The 23,042-nt window shown below is 35.4% G+C and overlaps 1 protein-coding gene and 1 pseudogene across 1 annotated transcript; both read left to right on the forward strand.

The window, feature by feature from the left end:
* LOC132182375 (G-type lectin S-receptor-like serine/threonine-protein kinase At4g03230) overlaps nt 1-1,188 on the forward strand; it is a 7,211-nt pseudogene extending 6,023 nt beyond the window's left edge.
* Nucleotides 1,189-5,250: 4,062 nt separating this feature from the next.
* LOC132181139 (vacuolar sorting protein 18-like) lies at nt 5,251-22,050 on the forward strand. The gene is made up of 24 exons (XM_059594224.1): nt 5,251-5,538; nt 5,688-5,900; nt 5,983-6,122; nt 6,634-6,729; nt 6,856-6,923; nt 7,149-7,250; nt 7,497-7,641; nt 7,896-8,039; nt 8,140-8,259; nt 8,427-8,483; nt 9,875-9,934; nt 10,402-10,509; nt 11,217-11,359; nt 12,135-12,213; nt 13,771-13,833; nt 13,923-14,053; nt 16,337-16,442; nt 16,941-17,129; nt 17,492-17,719; nt 19,308-19,463; nt 20,041-20,202; nt 20,775-20,891; nt 21,223-21,437; nt 21,769-22,050. The coding sequence occupies exons 1-23, from the start codon at nt 5,376-5,378 to the stop codon at nt 21,394-21,396; spliced, it is 2,964 nt and encodes a 987-aa protein (XP_059450207.1). The 5' UTR covers nt 5,251-5,375; the 3' UTR covers nt 21,397-21,437; nt 21,769-22,050.
* The last annotated feature ends 992 nt before the right edge of the window (nt 22,051-23,042 follow it).

Raw genomic sequence — 23,042 nt, forward strand, 5'->3', positions numbered from 1 at the left:
ATATTTGGTTCGCCTCTAAACTGAATTCCTAATCTCTTGCAGTGCTCTTGTTTGAGTAAAAGGTCATTTATTACTATTGCTAAAAATATTGTTCTCTTGAATGGCAAATAGAAACTTTTCAAGATCAAAAGCTAAGTGTGTCTTTGGATTGGGAGATGCGCTTCAACATTATTTTAGGAATAGCTCGTGGGCTTGTTTATCTTCATCATCACTCAAGATTAAGGATTATCCATAGAGATCTAAAAACCAGCAACATTCTTTTAGACGAGGAGATGAACTCCAAAATATCTGACTTTGGCTTGGCAAGGATGATTGAAGGCAAAGAAACCGAGGCTAACACAACTAGAGTAGTTGGAACTCAGTAAGTTTACATTACAATGTAGCACAATTTTCAACTCCCCAACTCTCTTTACAAAAAGAATATACAAGTGCCTACCTTATCCACTGATAAATATTATTTTGCAGTGGCTATATGTCTCCGGAGTATGTATTACATGGACTTTTCTGATCAATTAAATCCGATGTTTTTAGTTTTGGTGTAGTTCCACTTGAGATAATAAGTGGAAAGAAGAATACTGGATTCTATCAATCAGAACTTGCTATGAGCCTTATAGCTTATGTAAGTGTGTTTAATTTTTTATAATCGCTATTATTTTGGCCATTTTATGCTTCATTCCAATTCTGATTTTGAAATTGTCCCAGGCTTGGAGATTGTGGGTAGAAAACCACGTGTTGGATTTAATGGACTCGGCTCTACATGAAGTTTGCAATGCAAATCAGTTTGTGAAGTGTGTAAATGTTGGACTCTTATGCGTACAAGAAGACCCAAATGATCGCCCCACCATGTCAAATGTTGTTGCCATGCTTGATAGTGAAGCTACAACCGTTCCAACTCCAAAACAGCCAGCATTTGTTCCATGGAGAGGCCATCCTATTAGAGCTAGTTCTTCTAGTGAACCGGAATTAACCAATAGTTTAGGAGGAAGATGATCGATAATGTATGATACCAATGCAAGTTCTCGTGAGTTTGTCCTTTAGTACTACACTTGCAATGGTTCTATAAATGGACCAAACATTTGATATCAATTTTGGTAGAGAAACCAAGCTGCTCGTAGATATGGTGCTTACGGGAAAAATCTCATGTAGTATTTTTGGACTGTGGTTTTATCATTCCTTTGCTTATAGTTACCAGGGGAATAAGATTTTTTTTTTTTTTTAATGAGCAGCTTTTTATATCAACCATATCACTTTACAACTTCTGAAAAAAAATAAATAAATGCAAGAACCAGACATTGAAACAAGTTTCAAAGACTAATTCAAACTACCACTCAGCTACTAAACAAATTAACCAACCATAAACAAATATATGCAAAAAGAATTGTATATACTAAATATTTGGATCAATCCCCTATATTACAGCAAATGCTCTCCCTACCCCTTGTCCTTTTGAATCTTCCCTTTCCCCTGATACGGGATCTAACCTCTTTGAAAATTTAACCCATCCATCCAAAAAGGAATTACCCAACTCATTTATATTTGGTTGGCCTCTAAACTGAATTCCTAATCTCTTGTAGTGCTTCATAGACTATATATACCTTGTTTGAGTAAAAGCTCATTTATTACTATTGCTAAAAATATTGTTCTCTTGAATGGCATGCAAATGACAACCTTTCAAGATCAAAAACTAAGCATGTCTTTGAACTGGGAGATGCGCTTCAAAATCATTTTAGGAGTAGCTCGTGGGCTTGTCTATCTTCATCATGACTCCAGATTGAGGATCATCCATAGAGATATGAAAACTAGTAACATTCTTTTAGACGAGGAGATGAACCCCAAAATATCTGACTTTGGCTTGGCAAGGATGATTGAAGGCAAAGAAACCGAGGCTAGCACAACCAAACTAGCCGGAACTTAGTAAGTTTATGGTAGGCACTAGATAGTTTAATTGTGAAAGCTGATTCAATCCTAACTTATCCACCAATAAACATTATAATGCAGTGGCTATATGTCTCCGGAGTACACACAAAATGGAATGTTTTCATTCAAATCCGATGTTTTCAGCTTTGGTGTGGTTCTACTTGAGATTATAAGTGGAAGAAAGAATGATGCCATCATGAGCCTTATAGGTTATGTAAGTGTATTTAATTTTTGTAGTATTAATTTCTTTAGTAGGTTTATTGTCCATAAACATTTTGATTTTAAAATTGTCCTAGGTTTGGAGATTGTTGGATGAAAAGAAGGTGTTGGATTTAGTGGACCAGGCTCTACGTGAAGATTGCAATGTAGACCAGTTAGCGAAGTGTGTAAATATTGGATTCTTATGCTTACAAGACGACCCAAATGACCGCCCCACTATGTTAAATGTTGTTACCATGCTTGACAGTGAAGCTACAACAATTCCAACTCCAAAACGACCATCTTTGGTTCCAGGGACGTGCCTTTCTAGCACAACTAGTTCTTCTACTACTAGACCGAACACTCTTACAGAATCAACTAGTAGTTTTGGATGAACTTGATACGAATGCAAGTTCTCTTGCATCTATCCTCTCTTAATAAGAGGGTTCTAGCGCAGAAAAAAAACTTTGGTTTTATGAATATGAAGGTTTTATTAGCCGTTCACCCAAATGAAACTTTTCTCCCACTATCTTTTTCATTTTGTTGAACCTTCTTTATGGTATCTGTATTTGGTGATAATTGTAATTTTTTTTTTATATTTTGTTTCTGTCATTGTAAAGTAACCTATATGTAAGATTTGAATTGTTAAAATAATTAGAGAATATAAGTATGAACTGAATATTGTATTTCTATATATATTAAACTGTATACAAAGGGGCCTATTTATAGTTGAATAAGGCCAGATAAAATAGGAAATACAATCAAGAATTAATTAACAATATTACAGAATCATATATATATATTTGAAAATGGGCTTTTGATGGGTACAACTATAAAATGATTTGCAGGTTTTATCTCATTCTTTTTTATTTTTTATTTTTCATTTTTTCTGTCCAGTTGGCCAGTGTAAGAATCAACATCTTGTTGAGGTGTTGCCATTATTTAAAAGATGGAAGACATGAAATTGTATCTTAATATTATTATTTTTAGCATCTCGATTTGTTTGGCAATTCCAAGAGCTAAAGCTGCCAAAGAGTTGCAACCTAATGCTCGAACTCGAGGAATTATTTCATAATTTCTCACCATGGACTCTTTACAAGTTTGGAATAGGATTGAGAATGATGAGCAACACGGCTGAGAGATACCAAAATTTCTCTCTTATGCATGGAAAAACTTAGGGTCGTTTGATAGCGAAATAAACTCCTATAATAGAATAGCTATTTTTGGGCCATGGACATAGTTGCCAATAAAAGAATTGAATACTTACAAAAATAAAAATAAAAAATGAAACCAGACTAAGAGAAGAAAGGCGAGGGAATTCTCTTTAAATCACTTGAGAAAAATGGCAACCTAGAAATAAATGCTCATTGGGTTTTGTCTTTGTAATGCTTGTTTACCGACGGGCCTCTATATTAAGAAACCGAGAGGCAGAAGGGGCAGGAGATCGAGTCCGAGACCATCTTCAATGGAACTAGATTTAGATTTGGACATAAATTTAGATGGATTCGGCTTAAATATTGTTATTTTATTAAAATAACAGCATGTATGCTGTAGTTTAATCAACAGTCAAGATTGAATTTTAAAGTTGACTTACTTTTAAAAACATTTAATAGGAGAGTGAAAATAAAAAGAAATTTTGAGAAATTCAATCTTGACCGTTAATTAAATTACAGCATACATGCTGTTATTTCAATAACAACATGTAAGCAAAATCTGAAATTATTTAAATATCCTTCAACCCATATAAAATGGTGTCAAGTGTCTAAACATTTAACATGCACATGAAATATTAAAGGTCATTAATAGCAGTTTATTAACTAAGGTTAACCTCTTCTTTTTTTTTCTTTTTTTTCCTTTGGTTAATCGTTAGACTAACGTTTTGTTTTTTTTTCACCAAGGTTAGAACTAACATTAAAAAGTGCAGACCTGAAGTCGGATTAGATAAAAAACCAAAAAAAAAAGAGGGGGGGAGGTGTTTAGAACTAACGCTTAAAAAGAAGAAGAGCTAACATTAGATAAAAAATACAACAACGTTAGATAACTCACTGTTAATGGGATAAATGAATAGTTTAAATAAAAAATTCAAAATGCTAGATAACTCTCTGTTAATGGCATAACTAAATAGAGATTAAAATTAATCGAATTAATATCCAAAATACGAAGACTCAATTGTTAAAATATTAAGAAGAGTACCTTAATATGATAGCAGTTTTCACGTATATGCCAAAAAATCTTGATCACATATGCTTTTTTTTCCTAAAGTAATAGTCTTTCAGTCGCATATGCAGAGAATTTGAGAAGCAGAGAAAGGAGAAAAATGTATACTTTTAATATGACTCTCAACTTCACCTTGTTTAGGTTTACTAAAGTTTTCTAACATTGTTTAGGTGTGAATTTTTTTTTTCTCCTAAGCCAACGTTAGCTCTTCTTCTTTTAAACCTTACTTCTAACCCCCCCTTTCTTTCTTTTTTTGGTTTTTTATCTAATCCAACCTTAGGTCCTCACTTTTTAACATTAGTTCTAACTTTGGTGAAAAAACAAAACGTTAGTTATTAAATATTAAAGGTCATTAATAGCAAATTTAATATTTAATGTGCATGTTAAATGCTTAGACACTTGGTACCATTTTATATGGGTTGAATGATATTTCCTCCAAACTAGTTTAGAATAAATTTTTGTGCAAACAAAAATGTGTACATGTTGCTGCAAAATGGGCTACTTCTCATAAGTGTTTTGGCCCCATTTCTTGTAACTCTTTCTATTTTTGTCCTTCTGCTTTTTGTAATTCCATTTCTTCCACCTCCTTTGATCCTGTATATTGTTTAGAAAAAAAAAATCAATATTTTTTGCATTTCTTTATATTTTTGAACTAATTTAGGTAAATAAAAAAATCTTCTCATAATATTAAAAGGATTTTTTTTTTTCAATTCAGTTTATTAATATAACATGTATTCAAAATTTATAAGATTTTTACATATTATTTTAATTTTTACGTATATTTTGAACAGATATTAGATTAATTACTATATAGTTATGCTGACTTCTACTGGAGAACGTCGTCGTTTGAGTGGAGCTGGTAATCCAGTTTGCGCCAACTTCCAAACGTCCTGAAGTGATTACCTTGAGAAACGTTGTCGTTCCATTGACAGTTGCCCAATTAGCTCCTCTTCGACTCCGATTCATATTTCTGCAACTTTGAGCTCCGACCAGGGGGCTTACAGTACATTGGGGGGGTGTTTGGTTACGTGGATAATTCAAAGATGGATCCAGGAAGACAGGTATTCACGGTGGATCTTCTGGAAAGATACGCGGCCAAAGGACGCGGGATTATCACGTGCATGGCCGCCGGAAACGACGTCATTTTACTGGGCACCAGTAAAGGCTGGATCATTCGCCACGATTTCGGGGTCGGCGACTCCTACGGTTTGTTCTTCTCTGAATTCAATTCAATTATGCCTGAAATGTATACTTAGAATGGGAATTCGAATTCTCAATTTCCACTCTTTGTTTGTTCGTTTCACTTTTCATCACATTTCTAGGTTTGATTTTTTTTTGTTTTGATTGGGGTATAGAGATTGATCTCTCTGTGGGACGTCCTGGGGAGCAATCGATCCACAGGGTTTTTGTTGATCCGGGAGGGAGCCATTGTATTGCCGTCGTTGTTGGTAGTGGAGGTTCTGATACTTTTTACACTCATGCGAAGTGGACCAAGCCTCGAGTTTTAAGCAAATTGAAAGGTCTTGTGGTGAATGCTGTTGCCTGGAATAGACAACAGATCACAGAAGGTAATTTTTCATCGTTTCGGCTATGGGTTGTTTGTAGATATGTAAAAGCTTTTTTCTGGGTATTGATTAGTTTAAAACACAGCTTCTACAAAGGAAGTGGTTCTTGGTACGGACAATGGCCAGCTTCATGAGATTGCCGTGGATGAGAAGGACAAGAAGGAGAAGTACATCAAGTTTCTTTTCGAATTTACAGAACTTCCTGAAGCTTTCATGGATTTACAGGTACTATTTTTATTTGTCTGACTTTTCTTCTGGAAAAATTATTATTGGTTGAGAGTTAATGCTTCTTTCTTAACCCTTTTGTACTAGTATCCTATGTGCATGTTTCTGGTTCACAAAAAGCAACTAAAAAAGCTTATTTGAACTGTCAAAGTTGTAATACTTGTCTGTATCAACTTAACCGCATGTTCTATCTATCCAGTTGTTTTGGGCTGTTGGCCATGCTGACAATGCTGACAATGCTTAATCAGCTATTATGTAATTGCTGGAACAGTTGAAACCTTATACGTTTTGGAGATTATAAGGTTTCCTTTGATGTTCTGATAAGTTTTGAAGTACCTTTACGTGGAACAAACACCGGAATGTCATTTCCTATTTTTGGGGTGGGGGCGTTGCTAGGAATTGGAATGTCACCTTGGAAGCCAGATTCAATCAAATCTGTGATGCTTTTCAGACATTGAAGTTGAAATTTGTTCGCAATGTAACCATTTTGGTCCTATTCTTTTGAGCACAGATGGAAACGGCTAGCATGATCAATGGAACTAGATACTATGTGATGGCTGTTACTCCTACTCGACTTTACTCTTTCACTGGAATCGGTTCGCTAGAGGTAAGTTAACTCTAACACCAGTTCTTCATTTGCTGTGGAACAAGTTGTTCTCTGTTTATAGCAGCTTTCTTTTTTTTGTGCAATATAATTTGGATTGTGTGCTTATTATTTGTTTTAAACTTTTAGGCTGTTTTTGCAAGTTATTTAGAACGTGCAGTGCATTTCATGGAACTTCCTGGGGAAATACCAAACAGGTAAATGCTATTGTTTATTTTAACAGTATTTTGAATAACTTGCTAAAAATTCAGATATTAAAACCGTAAAGGTTGCCATATTATTTAAAATTTGTATTAGAAGCATGCCTCTCTTCTCTAAAAGTGATCATTTGTGCTACTGGGCTGGAATATTTTTTTCTTCCTGTTAATGGTTTTTGAGCTAGTAATATATGAGGTTTCTTTGCCATTTTGGTCAACTTTCAGTGAACTGTATTTCTACATCAAGCAAAGAAGAGCTGTACATTTTGCGTGGCTTTCTGGAGCTGGTATCTATCACGGTGGCTTGAATTTTGGAGCACAGCATAGGTAGAAGATGGCATTCTTTATTTTTTTTCTTCCTTTGTGTCAATTTGGAACCATTCGTGTAGATCACTGGATTTCTTACTTTAGCTGGTAGTAGCTTTGTGGTTTTCTTTTTGGAATGTGATCATTGTACTTCGTTGATTTGCGTAGCGTATTGGTTCTTGATGTTGTATCAGCTGTAGTTCTAGTATGAATGTTGCTTTGTTTATTTATTTATTTATTTTTTTCACTGGGAAATCTCTTGGGCAGTTCTCCAAATGGAGATGAAAATTTTGTGGAGAACAAGGCTCTATTGGACTATTCAAAGTTGTCTGAAGGTGCTGAAGCGGTTAAACCCAGTTCTATGGCAGTCTCTGAATTCCATTTCTTGCTTCTTATTGGGAATACGGTCAAGGTGTGTAATTACTTAACACTTATAATATGCCTTATAAAGATGCCCATCTCTTGGTAACCATATGAATGCTACAATCTCAATGCTGGTAATATGTTTAGGGCTAATGCTGGTAGCAAATATGAGGTACATTAATTTTGTACTGTCTTATAATGAGGTTTTGCAGTTTTTTTTTTACCAAAAGTATCCTACCTAATACATTTTCCCTGTTCTTCAGCTTTAGGACTTGTTTGCTAAGTTCTTTGAATGTTTTCTAGGTTGTAAATAGAATATGCGAGCAAATCATAGAGGAACTTCAGTTTGATCAAACATCGGAGTCAGTTTCAAGGGGTATCATTGGATTATGTAGTGATGCCACTGCTGGATTGTTCTATGCATACGACCAAAACTCAGTTTTTCAGGTTTGTATCATCTGATGACTTTATCCCTTCTGTTTTTGGTCCATGTTGCACCTGAAAGTACATATTTCCCATGCTGCTCAATTTGAGGATGCAACATCAGGTGTCTGTCAATGATGAAGGTCGGGATATGTGGAAAGTTTATCTGGACATGAAAGAGTATGCTGCAGCTTTAGCAAATTGTCGTGACCCACTCCAGAGAGACCAAGTCTATTTACTACAGGTCATGAATAGTTGCTTTTATTGCATTAAACTCTTGGTTGTTGTTCTGATTGTAGACTTCTATTGTAAATTTTGGTCACACAATTTTATGTCTTTATGGTCGGCATACATGTTATCTACTAAATCTTTTTATCTGGATAGTGTATAATAGAGTAATTTGTGGTACAGGCTGAAGCTGCATTTGCCTCCAAGGATTATCTGAGAGCAGCATCTTTCTTTGCAAAAGTGAATTTTCTATTGCTCAATCTTATTATGTCAATGTATTTAAGTTACAATGATGCATCGATTCCTGGGATTTTGTTATATGTATTTGATTTTGACGTAGCGGAAGACTAAGGTAGCTAATCAAAAAGTAGCGTCTTTGATTCTGCAAGGAGAAGATAAAAACAAACTCGTAGGCTAAAAGAAAGATAAAACTCCTCAGAGTATTTGAGAGAAGCTTCTCTGATTTGATAATAATTCAATGAGTTAGTTTTACATAATAAGTTAGCCTATTTATAGAAGAGAAATACTTGTAGAGAAAGTAAACCTAATCCTAGTAGTAATATTTAACCTAATCCTAGTAGTAATATTTAACCTAATCCTAGTAGTAATAGTAAACCTAATCCTAATAAGGAGAGGAAAATAATTAAAGCAAATATAACCTTATTAAAGAAAGGAAATAAAGTCCTAATAAAATAAAATAAAATCCTAATGTAAAATTGACAATCACCGGGAATCGTGGCAATCTTTCCTTTTGTACTTCCATTGTTTGAGAATGAGTAAAATTCTTATCAAGGGGCGCTGCTCCAATATTATTTTTGATATTTTCCTTATTTTCGTTTTTACCGAAAATAAAGGTAAATATCGTCCTACATCAGATTTCTTATGAATGAACTCGATATTCATGAAATCATCCCAAAGTTACCAGTTTCGGATTACCCACACCTTGCCAAAGATTATAATAAGAAATTGGAAATTTTTTATCTCTTGGCCAATGACTTTTTGCTATTAAGCTTGAGCAAAATGCAATTCTTGTTCGTTGTACAGACAAAGCCACCCGATTTGCAGATGCATAATCCACTCCTCCCTCAATTAGTGTATGCTCACAACTCCAGTTTCTTACTTCTGAAGGACAAGCCATCTGATTTACTAAATTTCTCACAAAGAATTTAATATTTATTTTCAGTTGCGAATCTTCTACCTTTGAAGGTGTCTAACATACATATAACTCTTTATAATCATAAATTCATCACATTGCCCTCCCTTCCTACCAGTTTTCATTTGGTTTTGTTTTCAATTACTGTTTCTTTCTCGTGCTGGAAAAGAAAATACCTCTATTGTTCACTCTATCTTCTTCCTTCACTTTCTCTTTCAATTGTCCTTTGTATCGTTAGGTGCCTTTGAATCCAATTATATTGCTTTATTGTGTTGTTGTTGAAATTGTCTCTAACTCGCTAATTAACTGTATTCCAAAATATTGTATTAAATGTAGTTCATAAAAGCTCTTATCTTTTGACCTGAGAGCATTATTTCTTGAAAAGTTTGACCCTATTTGTATCTGGAGTTATGCATTTCTTTTTCTTTTTCTTTTATCTGGAGGACAATGTTGTAACTAACAGGGAAATGTTTTGCAGATTAACTACATATTATCATTTGAGGAGATCACTCTAAAGTTTATTACCATAAGTGAACAGGTAGTTATAGTACTATTTTGTTTGTTTAGCTTTATGAAGATGTATCAAAATTATCTCCACTGCTGCATGCACTCTACCATGTTGGCTGCCAGACAATTTTGACAGCTCTTTCACATGAAGTTTATCTTGTCCTTATTTCTTCTTTTTCTTTTTTATTTTGTTTTGTTTTCTATTTTTATGGTTTATGAGATTTAATGCTGGACCTGGAGTGGAAGTAGGGACTATAGTTTTCATATAGCCTTTCACATTTGTGGGGTTCATGCTTCATTAAATTGAATTCCAATTGGTCAAATATCCTTGACACAGTTTAAATATTTTGTTGACTGTGAGCCAACTCATTATGAGCATTTATGGAAAGCTCATTTATTGGTTTTAGTTATAAGATGCATGAGTTTAACTGGACTTGATTTGACTGGAATTGTGAAACATACATTTACCATATTTCATTGTGCTTTGCTTACTTGCAGGATGCTTTGAGAACTTTCTTACTGCGGAAGGTTGATAATCTTGCAAAGGATGATAAATGCCAAATAACAATGATCTCCACTTGGGCTTCTGAATTGTACTTGGACAAGGTTTCGCTTCTTTTTAGGCATGGTTCTTCCATGAATGACCTTGCTTTCCATATGCTTACTCTTTCTCCATGTCTGCTATGCTAGATGCCTCTATAAAAACTATATTTGTTGTTGGCCCAAATTAGGACAGAAGGATGCGTAGGTTAAATATGATGCATATGACAATATTGGACTTATTTTGTTTCCATTTTCCATGCAGTTTCTTACCTCTGATATTTCTATGTTGAACTAGGTTAAATGGAAAAGAGTTGCACTAAACAACTCAAAAGATGTTATGCACAAAAGTAAAATTGTTCATGTTCTTCATTTTCATTTCAAATTTTCTTTTTGTTTCTTTTTAGCATAGCGATGCAGCTAATGGTCACTTTGACTAAAAGAATTAGTGCTGTATAGCTGTTGAACTATGGACAAAAAAACGGTGTTTTAGCTTGTCTTGGTCCTTCGTATGTTCATAATGTATATCTAAGCAAACAAGTGGTATTGTTATCCACTTCTGTTATGTTTTAATGTTGTTACAAAGTGGCTGTAAATGCATGAAGGCTGCTTTTGGGAATCCTGTGTCAGGAACATTTGGCGTTTAAGTTATCTTCCACATGTATATTATCATCGAAAAGTTCATTCATCTGTTCATTGCAATAGCTAACAAAGCATGGAGTTATATGTTGTCATTTTAAAATTAAATTCAGATTTCATAAAATGATTGTCAGATAAACCGGCTACTCTTGGAAGATGACACTGCTGTGGATAATCGGAATTCAGAGTACCAATCAATCATCAAAGAATTTCGTGCTTTTCTCAGTGATTGCAAGGATGTATTGGATGAAGCAACTACAATGAGACTTTTAGAGAGGTAATTGTTGAAGACTGTTTATTTATTTTAATGAGCTATTGTTAACAGGATCTGCTATGGATTGTTTACCTCCGATAAATTAAGTGTTTGGAACTCAAAAAGTTGTTTTGAAGATCAAGAAAGGTCAATGGAAGAGCTCAAAAAGTTGTCTATTCAAGCTCTGTTCCATTGGGCTGACGCTTTTAGTGTGCCTCAATTTTCTATTGTGTCTCAATTTTTATCTTTATGTTCTTTTTTTTGCCTTTAGTGGAGCCTTTCTTTGTATACTTTCTGTGTACTAGGATTGCACCCCTCTGCGCTTTTTAATAAATCACTTATTTATCAAAAAAAAAAAAATTAAGTGTTTGGAACTATTTTATAAGCATGAAGAGATTTTTGTGAAAAATCATAGGTTTTTGCCCAAGGGGTTCAGTTGATTGATCCCAAAATCAACCAGTAAATCATATAGTTGGGATTTTCTCAACGCCCCAATATCTGGATTTTTGAGAGAGAATTTTCTCCCCCTTCAAATTCATAAATTAACCTAGATTTAGCTTGAAGATTTTGCAATGGATACTGTATAATTAGATTTCGTATTATAATGCATGGTAAACTGGTTCACTTTTATTGCAGTATATGTATTATTTTATTTCTCAAGTACTGTTACTATGATGCAGCGTCATGCCTTTCATTGGAAAGATGAAAACTCATTTCTTATATATGTCAGTTTTTTAAAATTTTTTAGTCAATTAAGAGAATCCTAAAGTACTCGGTTTCTCTTTTGGAAATGCTACAGTTATGGTCGGGTTGAAGAATTGGTATATTTTGCCAGTCTAAAGGAGCAGTATGAAATTGTTGTTCACTACTATATTCAGGTGCTATTCTAGAAGCCTTCTGATTTTCTTGTGGAATGTTGTTGTCACTAATTTCTGCTACTTATTGGTTTTCTCTCAGCTCCTGATTTTAATTTTCTCGTTCCTTGTCCTGCTATGTTTTTCCTAGTCTCAAGTACTTTCAATATTCCTCAATGTATTTATTATTTAAAGTTTCTAAGTTTTTGCTTTTGAAAGCTTTTCTGGGTCTCGTTGTATGCAAATGGTAGGTGGTCTTAGCTAAGTGTTTTTTTGTTTTGGGAAACTTAGTCCAGCCTTCATAATTCAATTGGATAATATGGGTTTTTAGTTCTTAAGTTTTCTTTTCTTCCCATCGCCATACCAACCCCCCCTCCAAAAAAAAAAAAAAACACCACTTTGATAGGCATTAGTTTAGCCCCGAGGAATTTTCAACACAAAAGCCCTGCTAACAAGTGGGTGATATTTCCACCAGCATTAAGAAGATATATATAGTCTTTGTCCAAGAATCACCTTCTACTTACCCCCCCTTTGGCAGATAAACCCTGGTACTGCATACCAAATCCAATTCCAACTTGTTTTGATAATGACATATTGCTCAATTCTAAAGATGAAAGAGGACTAGGTATTAACTTAATGTCTTATCCACGGGGGTTTGAGATTTGGTAGAGAGAAAATATTGTCTTTCTCCTGACACTGATAAGTCTTTTTCAGCTCCCCCATTTCTAGTTGAAAAAGCTGCCATATTATCAAGAGTGGGGATATCAAGAGAGGGGAATACAATAATCATGCTTATTGATTCAGATATTGGGTCCCACCCCTATTAACTTTTGCTTTATGATCTGGGCACTTAGGTGTCAGTTGAGCAGTTTCTCTTCGGCTGAAAAAGAAAATGACAAGAGTGGTAGAAAACATAAATTAGAAGCTGATATAGTTGTTATAGAATTAAATCCATAGTGTTCTGCTACACTGGGAAAACTGATTATCAGTTATGTTTTGTACTCTTTTTTTTTTTTTGTTAAGTAATGAAAATTTTTATTGAAAGCGTAAAGCGCCTCTAAGTCAACAGGATGTATACACAGGGAGCTCCCACAAGCCCGAAACCCAGAAAACAACAAAAACACCCTCAACCCAACCCACCCAAAAAGCCCACAACCCCAGCACCCACAAGACAACAAAGCCCAAAGCCCTCAAACGCTAACAAGTGTGAGCCTCGCCTTTTCCACGCCTAGATGATGCTCCCTTCACATCATAGTTAATGAAGCATTCCAAATTTAGAAGCCCCCTTCTACCCCTGTACCCTTTTCCCACTAATAACATGACTTTCTTTTTGCTTCTGGATCTAATATGAAAAAATGCTGCAAAGATTAGGTTATTGAAGTTAATCGTATAAATTGGAAAATTATGAATTTCCTAATAAGGACAGAACTGATACATTGAAGAGAGTAGTTATTTAACCGCTTTAAAATGCAGATAGTGTGTTACCTGTTTTGATTGAGTATTGTTAAATTTGTGAGCCAATTTCTTGACTTGATACTTATAGTCCCCACCCCCCACCCCTGGTCTCGGTTTTGGATTCAGCAAGGAGAAGCAAAGAAAGCATTGGAAGTTCTTCAAAGACCTGCTGTTCCTATAGACCTTCAGGTAGACTAAGAACATATTCCCCAACAGAATTTACTGGTTGCCACTTGTTTCCCACTCTGGGCCTCCATAATCATGAACTTATTTTGCAGTACAAGTTTGCCCCAGACCTGATCATGCTTGATGCATATGAAACTGTGGAGTCATGGATGGCCACAAAAAACCTGAATCCGAGGAAACTGATTCCTGCAATGATGCGTTATTCAAGCGAACCTCATGCAAAGTAATGTGTACTTGTACCTTTGATCAACTATATTTTTCTCTCTAATTGTTGGGACCTGTGTTCACAAATTTCTTGTGATAATAATGATAATTGCGATATGTTGTAGGACACCTGGTTAAACTTGCATATCATCCTGGAAAGTGTGATAGTTCAGAATTTTTCCAGGATTGTAGATTCAAAGCAGTTGCAGCTAACACCTGTATCTGACATTATTGCTCGTACCAGAACTGCACTTCTTCCTCACCCATTTGACTGTTCACTTGATTCATCAGTTGATAGATTAGCTACTTTATGCATTTCTTGTGGTCAGAAATGGTACTGTTGTTCATTTTGTAAATGCAGGGATTGTTAATTTTCCACCCCTTTGAATCCAATGAATTTTTTAATCCCTGCAACTGCAAGCCCCCTTAGCTTTTTATTATTATATTGTAGAAATTCCAAAAAACTAGGGTTTCAAATCTTTGCGCGGCAAAGTAGGCTCAATAGCCTCCTTTCATAGGCCTCTTTGACACTCTATGTGGTTACGTTTGTACAAACTCCTCCTCACCAATCATTATGGATCTGGTCCAGATTTAATGAAAACAAGCTAGCCGCTTATTCTCCTAGTAGTGTATGTTGGAAGCAAAGAGGAATTAGAAAAACTAGACCATGCTTTTAGGTTTTGCTCATAATGATTAAATTATATCTTGTCTACCTGGCGCTTTCCAGTTATTAAAAAAGTTACTTTTTGGTTTGATTAGTAGTAAATCATTACTTATTCCCAAAGCTTAAGTTAATAGGAAAGTAAATTTAATAATTTAATTAATACTTTAATACTTCTCATCATGTATGGGCGAACACTCTCCCTCACAAGTGACGCTCAACATGTATAACATTTAACTGAAAATGGGGGGTAAATTGTATAGTCAGATCTATATCCAAGGAGCTGGGTAAGACACTCTGTCTTTTATTTTATTTTCTTTTTCTAAAAGAAGATAGAGGCACCTACAATGTACCGATAACAAAGTTTTAATATACCATTAAAGGGATTAGCTTAGTGATAAGGGACTTAAATCCAAAGTAGTTAAGTGATGGGGAGGGCATGGGTTTGAGTCTGTATGAGCATGATGCTAAGGGAATGAGACTTATGTCCATTAATCCATGCACATGGGCTTCCTGCTACTATGCCCTTGATGGGGATGTCACACCTTGCCCTAAATGATATGATATTGTCTGCTTTGGGCCAAGCCCGCACAGTTTTATTATTAGGTTTACCCTAAAAGTCCTTATATCATTTAAAGAGAGCATATTCCATAGAAACACATTAACTTTTTCACACCCAGGCAATGTGAAACGTCACAATCGCCCTCTCTTGGGACCCAGTGTCCTCTCTGACGATCCTCATGGGCTTGTGTATGCTCTCCCATCTCAGGCTGGGCTATGGCTCCGATACCATATGTAACGCTCCGCCCTAAATGATATGATATTGTTTGCTTTAGGCCAACCCCACATGGTTTTATTATTGGGTTTACCCCAAAAGACCTCATATCATTTAGAGAGAGCATATTCCATATATACATATTATCTTTTCCACACTCAGGCAATGTGCAACGTCACAATGAGTCTATGGCTCAACCTGTCTTGAGGGAGTGCCTATTGGATCTCTCGCATTGTGTGCCCATCTAAGCCCCTTCTGGGTGCCTAAGTGGGTAAGGTGCTACTATGGTAAAGCCCAAGTAAGGAGTTCTAGTCTCTGGTCCCCCCTCCCCCACCACCCCCCATACCCTTTTTGCTTAGGGGAAAAAGAAACAAATGGTTTATATATATGTGTTTATTTGGTTATTTGATTCATGAAATTGTATTTAAAGCATCTCTATCTACAATCTAGTGGAAAAAAAAGGAGAAGTTATTTATATTTTATTTGTTTATTGGGTTATTTCATTCATGAAGTTTGTATTTAGAGCGTTAGAGCATTCTCTGATCACAGATCGAGATGCAGGAATCATATTCTCCATATCGTGTCTGTTATATATTTGCCTTTCTTTGAAATGAAATGCGCATTTCATTTTGAATGGATCCAATATTTAGCTTCTATAGTGACAAATCTGTTTATAGATTAGATACAGTTGCATCTCTTCGTTGTCAGGCGTAACAGTTTAATTAATAGAGACCAAAACTAGAAGTTACTATGACTTTTGGAAGCTCTGTTTTCTGTTTAGTGGTTAGCTTTGCATTAAACTTTCTATGTATTCTACGTTATGAACTTTGTATTCACTGTTTATTGCTGCTATTTATCACTTGCAGGAATGAAACACATGAAGTCATCAAATATTTGGAATACTGTGTTCATCGTTTGCATAATGAGGATCCTGGAGTTCACAACTTGCTGCTCTCTTTGTATGCGAAGAAGGTTGATTTGCTTACTTTAGAATTTTTAAATAATTTTTTGAATATATGCTTTTAAGTTGTTGCATAATTTTTTTGCATGTGCTATCATACATTATAATCTTATTGCACTATGTCATTATTTTTGTGGGATATGTTTGGCTGATGGATGCTATAAATGTATCAAATTTTCCACGCAATCCTATCAAAAAATCTGGTGTCTCCCTTTCTAATGAACTTAATGTTTTAGTCTGAAAGATATTTGATTAATTTTTGACTCATAGTACCATGGCCATTAGTCATGCTTGTTCCCCAAGTTTCACAGTCAAGTAAAGCTGTGAGTCTTGTTACATCTACAACATATATTTCCTTTTATTAATTTTTGATATCATAGAGTGAATTGAAGTAATTTTTCTTTTTCTTTTTTGCATGATGAGTAATAGTTGCTTTTAGGTGAAATTTATTCTGCATCATTCTACATATGGAAATTGAGTGTTGTTTTCTCTTTCATAATTCTAATCAGGAAGATGATAGTGCACTTTTGCGTTTCCTACAATGCAAGTTTGGGAAAGGACAGGAAAATGGCCCCGAATCCTTCCATGATCCCAAGTATGCCTTGCGCCTATGCCTCAAGGAAAAGCGAATGCGTGCCTGTGTACATATATTCAGCATGATGTCTATGCATGAAGAAGCAGTTGCTCTTGCCCTACAGGTGACAGTTTGATACTGAAATGTTCTATTCCACTTTGTTAATTCTGCATCTGTTCTCTTGTAGTTAGTTTTTCCTTAGGAACTTCTTGGATAGCATTTTGCATTGGGGATATTTGGATAATTCTGTTGTTGAAATGTGTTAAAGTGATTGTTGTATCCCATTGCTCTGATATACCAAGGGGCTAGAAGTCTAGAAACAGTTGGTTTAATATACCCCACCTCATGTAGTGTACAAGTGTGGAACCTATGCAGATTCTTAGACAGTATACATTTTTTCTATAAGTTTTTAATGGTGATGTTTCCTTTCATTTTAGATGGCATTTTGATATGATTGTTATGCAAATTCTTCATTTGGTGCACTAGGTTGACCTTGAGCTTGCAATGGCTGAAGCTGAGAAGGTTGAAGATGACCAAGACTTAAGAAAGAAGCTTTGGCTCATGGTCGCCAAGCATGTTATTAAACAGGAAAAGGGGGCTAAAAGGGAGAACATACGGAAGGCTATAGCGTTTCTGAAAGAAACTGATGGCCTTTTAAAGATTGAGGATATATTACCATTCTTTCCAGACTTTGCTCTGATTGATGACTTCAAAGTGAGACTTCATCACCTTTGGTTTTCTTCTAGTTTTTTAGTCATCACATTGATTCTACTTTAGGCTACAATTCTTCTCTTGTAAAATTAAATCAATCTGGTTTAGCTGTTCTTGGATTCATAAATATGCTAAATCTACATTCTATAGTTACTCTCAAGTTTCATGTTAGTTATAGTCGCTGTTCTTTGCACAAAGTAACTCCATTTCAAATAATTCTCTTCTCCTCTAAGGATATTGACTAAATCCAATTCTTCTACCTTTTGAAGAACTTTTTAAGTTATATCCTCTAATCCAGATGTTTTTTCTAGCATTAATGCAGGGTAATTCACTCCATTTGATATGTGGATTTCTTTTCTTCTTCATTGCCCAATTAAATTTAGAGACCATTTGCTGGTGTTTTCAACGTAGAAGAGCTTGTGGTTTACATTCACATATAAATTGTTGGGTTTTTCCTTTCATTAGTTTTCTGAGTCTGGATTTCATCTTGCACCAGATAATGAATGCATGAGCTGCCATTTAAGCCATCCCTTAAGCATGTAATGTGCAAGGGGAATTGTTTCTCCAAGTATAAGGATTTAAGACTTTCTTGTGCTGTTCAGGTTTTGCCTAAGTTTTCTAGCAAAGAACTTGAACTCTTGTGTGCATTTGTTTGTTTTCCCCAAAGGCTTTACTCCTAAAGGTTTTTCACGAAAACATAGACAAATGAAACTGACCAAGGAATGTGAGGAGGAGTTCAATAATTGGAAAGAACTATTCAAGTAAGTGAAGTCTGCATCCTTTGAAATATCTCCAATTAGGGCCACAATCTGCTTAAGTGCTATGCTGAGGGACTTAAAAAAGTTTTGAAGCCTAGTTCTTTCTTATGTACCCTTTCGCCAAAATAAGTCTTTTCTAATGCTAGAAGATAAAATATTTGTGTGTGCGCTCATGTGCGTGTGCGTATGTCTTTTTTACTTGGCTTAAAAGATACCAGATGAGTAATTTTCATTAGATTGTTTAGTGCATTTTTCATTTCTTTTTACGCAAACAACTCCAGTAGTAAAGTGGCCGTAAAATCAAGGGAAACAAGACTTAGAGCAGAGAGCATTAAATATAAAATGCAAATGAGGTTTTGAAGAAGACTGAACTTCTGTAAACTTGCTGTTATTTCAAACTCATGGTATTTCTTTGATTCACCACGATTCTGAAAAAGAAAAAAAAATGTACTTTTTTTTTTGGTCTCATGTGGCATCTTACTTTAGAAATCTCATATTTCTAAACTCACTTTTCTTATGTGCCATCAAATTCAAGTGTTCAATGATGGGTCCTGTTTTAATTACAAAATCCTATAGACTAAACATTAGGCAACTCTTTTTTAGTTTGTTTGGACATCATGAGAGACCTTGTTTAGTTCTTTTTTTCTTGCTAAAGGAATATATAGTGTGGCATATGTCTGCTCTGAAAGTAATTTATTTTTCCATCAGAATGATAGATGGCATTTGCCTAAATGATCCTATGTCTAATGTGGGCCAACTTTCAGATATTTTACTTGCTTTTAAACTGTCTTCAGATGCCATTAGATCTTTAATTTCTTTAAATATGTGTGTAGGAGGCAATTTGCTCATCACTAGAGGATTACAACAAGCAAATTGAAGAACTAAAGCAGGAGATGAATGATGCAACGCATGGTGCAGACAACATCAGAAATGATATCAGTGCACTTGCTCAAAGATATGCTGTGATTGATCGTGACGAGGAATGCGGGGTATCAGTCATCCTGATCTTTATTTGCCATGGGCAAGCTGATAACTAATTTGATTAAGCTCCACTTGGTCTTGTGTGTGTAGATAATGTGCATTCACATCTGTGCCACTTATGTTAGATTGGAGCTAAAGCAAATTATTATGCTTGATATGATCTTCTTTGAAAGTGCTCCATCTAGTCCCCTTTAAACTTCTTTGAGTTCCAAAACCCGCCTCTCTGGTTTGAATTCCCTCCCCCTCTTTTTATTTAGGCATTCAGATTGGATGCATCATTTATAACCCCATTTTAAATATTTAGTTTTCTTGGCTAACAATTGAGTTTTCCCCCTTCAGATCTTAAATGGAACTTCTTGGTTTTCTTTTTTGTTTTCTTTCTTTCTTTTTTTTCCCTGAGCATCGGAAATGGGATTTCTTTTGCAATCCTTCTGATGCTTTCGTTTCTTAGTTACTTTTATAATAAAATGTTCTTTCCTCCAAAGTTGAAAGTTACCTCTCTCTGCCTTTGTGAAATTGATTGTATTTATTAGTTAGCTTTGTTCATATATTTGGAATATGACTTCTCTATCTGCAAATTATCAGGTTTGTAGGCGTAAAATCTTAACTGTGAGTAGAGAATACCAGATGGCTCGTGGTTACACATCAATAGGACCAATGGCTCCTTTCTATGTCTTTCCATGTGGACATGCCTTCCATGCACAATGCCTGATTGCACAAGTGACACGTTGTACCAATGAAACTCAAGTATGTTATGGTGTTATCTTTCTTTTCTATTTATTTCCGTTTGATTTGAGTGTGAGTGGAAATGCATGGCTGAACTGTCGTTATTCCTGGTTAGTTTATCACTAGCCCTATCAAAAGATTTTACGATAATATTGAATTGAGCCACTTTAGAGTAAAACTACGGTCTTATATTTTTGAGATGACTAGTAATGTTATTAGCAAGATGTGTCAACTGCATGGAATAGATTTAAAATGTGTCTTGTATCGAATAACATTTAAAAGGAGTACTGCTGAGAGGTTTTGTCTAAAGATGGAAATTTTGTCCAAGAAGTTGATTTTATTACAGCAACTAGCACATAGTCAAGCTCAGAGGGGAACTTAAATTCTATAATGTAGATGGCTTCTCTCATTCATAGCTCCTCATAAAATTGTATGTTATTTGAACTTCTTAATGTGCTCGGTACTCTAAAAGGAACATGTGTTTGACTGCTTGGATCATCCTGACACATTTAGTGGTGATGCTATTGGATTGAGATATATTCCGGTAACAGGATCTTTCTGGCCCAGTTTAACTTTCTGAATGAACATTGCAGGCAGAATACATACTGGATCTGCAGAAGCAACTTACTTTGTTGGGTGGGGAAGCAAGGAAGGATTCAAACGGTAGCCTAATTGAGGATTCCATAACTAGCATGACACCTGCAGATAAGGTCTGTACTTTCATGTGGTTCTTGATATTGCATTTAAGCAACACGCATTGGTATATATAAGGGAGTTAGATACGGCTCCAGATTGTATTTGATTTGAGACTATTATGGTCTTATGGCTTTGTTGTTGAACCCCATCAGTTTTAAGGTTTCCAGTAATGTTTGTTCACTTCTTTGCTGTTATTTCCGGTGATATATATGGCATGTGATTCATATACTTCACTCGACGCTTCTTGTGTCTTGAAGAAAATGAAAAAATAAAAAATAAGTCTTTGCTTCATTATAAGCATTCAAACACAAATAAAAATCTAATTCATGTCCAATTGATGTGCAGCTTCGATCACAGCTGGATGATGCCATAGCCAGCGAATGCCCATATTGTGGTGACTTGATGATCCGTGAGATCTCTTTGCCTTTTGTCCTCCCGGAAGAAGCTCGGCAGGTTACATCGTGGGAGATAAAACCACATAATCTTGGAAACCAGAGGACCCTTTCTTTACCTTTATGATCATGTTGTGTCTCTCTAGGCTGTGCTTGTGTTCCAGGGAGGTATGTTGCCAAAATGGTGCTTTGCAGTTTTTTTTTTTTTCTTTTTCTTTTAAATGTACGGTCATGAGGTCAATTGGGTCATAAAGAATGCCCTTCTTGAATAATGCTAAAAATTACATTTTTATCCCATAATGCTGATGTGTCAGTCTCAATCAATCCTTGGATTAGTCTTTTATAAAATAAAATTCAGTGGTTGGTTAGAACTACCACGTTAGTATTGTGAGATGGTTGTAGACTTGTAGAATAAAAATGTGGTATATAACTCTCCTTACCATGCCCTTTGGAATTTGGGTCCCCTCCTATCTTAAGCACATAATTTGCCTTTCTGCAGTTGTGCAATTTCCGGGTGATTTGATCTTCCACCATTGAAATTTGTCTTTTGTTGTAAAATCCACTTGAGAGGGTTTGGTTTTTGTCATGTAATCAATTATAGTAGCATTGTTGGAAGTATAATTTTCTTCTTCATTTTTTTTTTAATAATTTTTTGGTAGTAGGGTGGAGTCTTTAACGTATATGTCTAGTTTATTAACAAACTCATGAGAGCTAATTGAGCTATATTTGTATAAGCATCTTGGTAGTCCTATCAAAGCAGAAAGATCATGCTTTTCATTTATTTTCCTGTACTTCGAACATAAGAAGGGTTTTGTAGTGCGCTCATGTGGCAAAAGGGCTAGAAAAAAAAAATCCCTTTGGCTAGTTGCTTCTTTTATTTATTTATTCATAAGTACATCCAAAACAAATACAAACTACAGCAATAAAGATAACAAACAGAAGAAAACGAAAAAAAATAATAAATAAATAAAATAAAAATACAAGCTTAACAACTGAAAAACTCAAGCTAGATAACTAGCACTTCAACGCTCTGGGAGAAAACCAAAAAGGTGAAAGTCACTTGTGAATATAGCCAATGAAAGCCATGGCACACTATGATGGGTAAATCCATCAAGAGTAAGAGAACTCCTGAAAACTTAGATCTAGACCAATTTTCAAGGAAACCGAGCAAACTAAGATTAAAATGAACCACGAAAATGGGATCCCTTAATAGACAAAGTGTCTGAAGTTCAACCAATTTGGGTTAAATTGAAAGCAACAACACAAAGAGGACAAAAAAAAGAAGTAGAAAAACTCAAAGGTCAAAAATCAATAACACCGGTAGCAAAGACGTGAAGGCGTGTGAAGGCCAAATAGATGAGCGTGAGGGGGCAACTGGATGCTAGGAGGCACATTGGTGGGTGGGGCTACCAAAGGATGATAGATCAAGCTTCAATAAAGCCAAATCTTTGGCCCATGGCAGGTCCAAACGGAGGAGGCGTCACAGTGAAAGGATTGATGCCTCGATTTTTGGAGGAGATAGGATAAATTGCACAAGGTAGTAGGTATGTCCTCATAAGAGGTGAATGAAGCTAGACAAAAATCAAAACCTCGATTTTGGAGGAGATGGGATAAATTGCACAAGGTAGTAGGTATGTCCTCATAAGAGGCGGATGAAGCTAGAGAAAAATCAAACCAAGAGAAGGAAAGCATGATGAGAAAGTGGAAGAGGGGGAGGAGGGATGTGGTAAGGTGGTGGTGAAGGGATTGAGGCCTTGATTTTTATAGGAGATG

Source organism: Corylus avellana, chromosome ca5, assembly GCF_901000735.1.
Source record: "Corylus avellana chromosome ca5, CavTom2PMs-1.0".
Classification (NCBI taxonomy): Eukaryota; Viridiplantae; Streptophyta; class Magnoliopsida; order Fagales; family Betulaceae; genus Corylus; species Corylus avellana.

Coding starts and splice junctions, on each gene's coding strand:
- LOC132181139 (XM_059594224.1), top strand. CDS start 5,376: ATGGATCCAGGAAGACAGGTATTCACGGTGGATCTTCTGGAAAGATAC. Junction 17,720..19,307: donor CTCTGATTGATGACTTCAAA/GTGAGACTTCAT, acceptor ATATGTGTGTAG/GAGGCAATTTGCTCATCACT. Junction 20,203..20,774: donor GTTGTACCAATGAAACTCAA/GTATGTTATGGT, acceptor TGAACATTGCAG/GCAGAATACATACTGGATCT.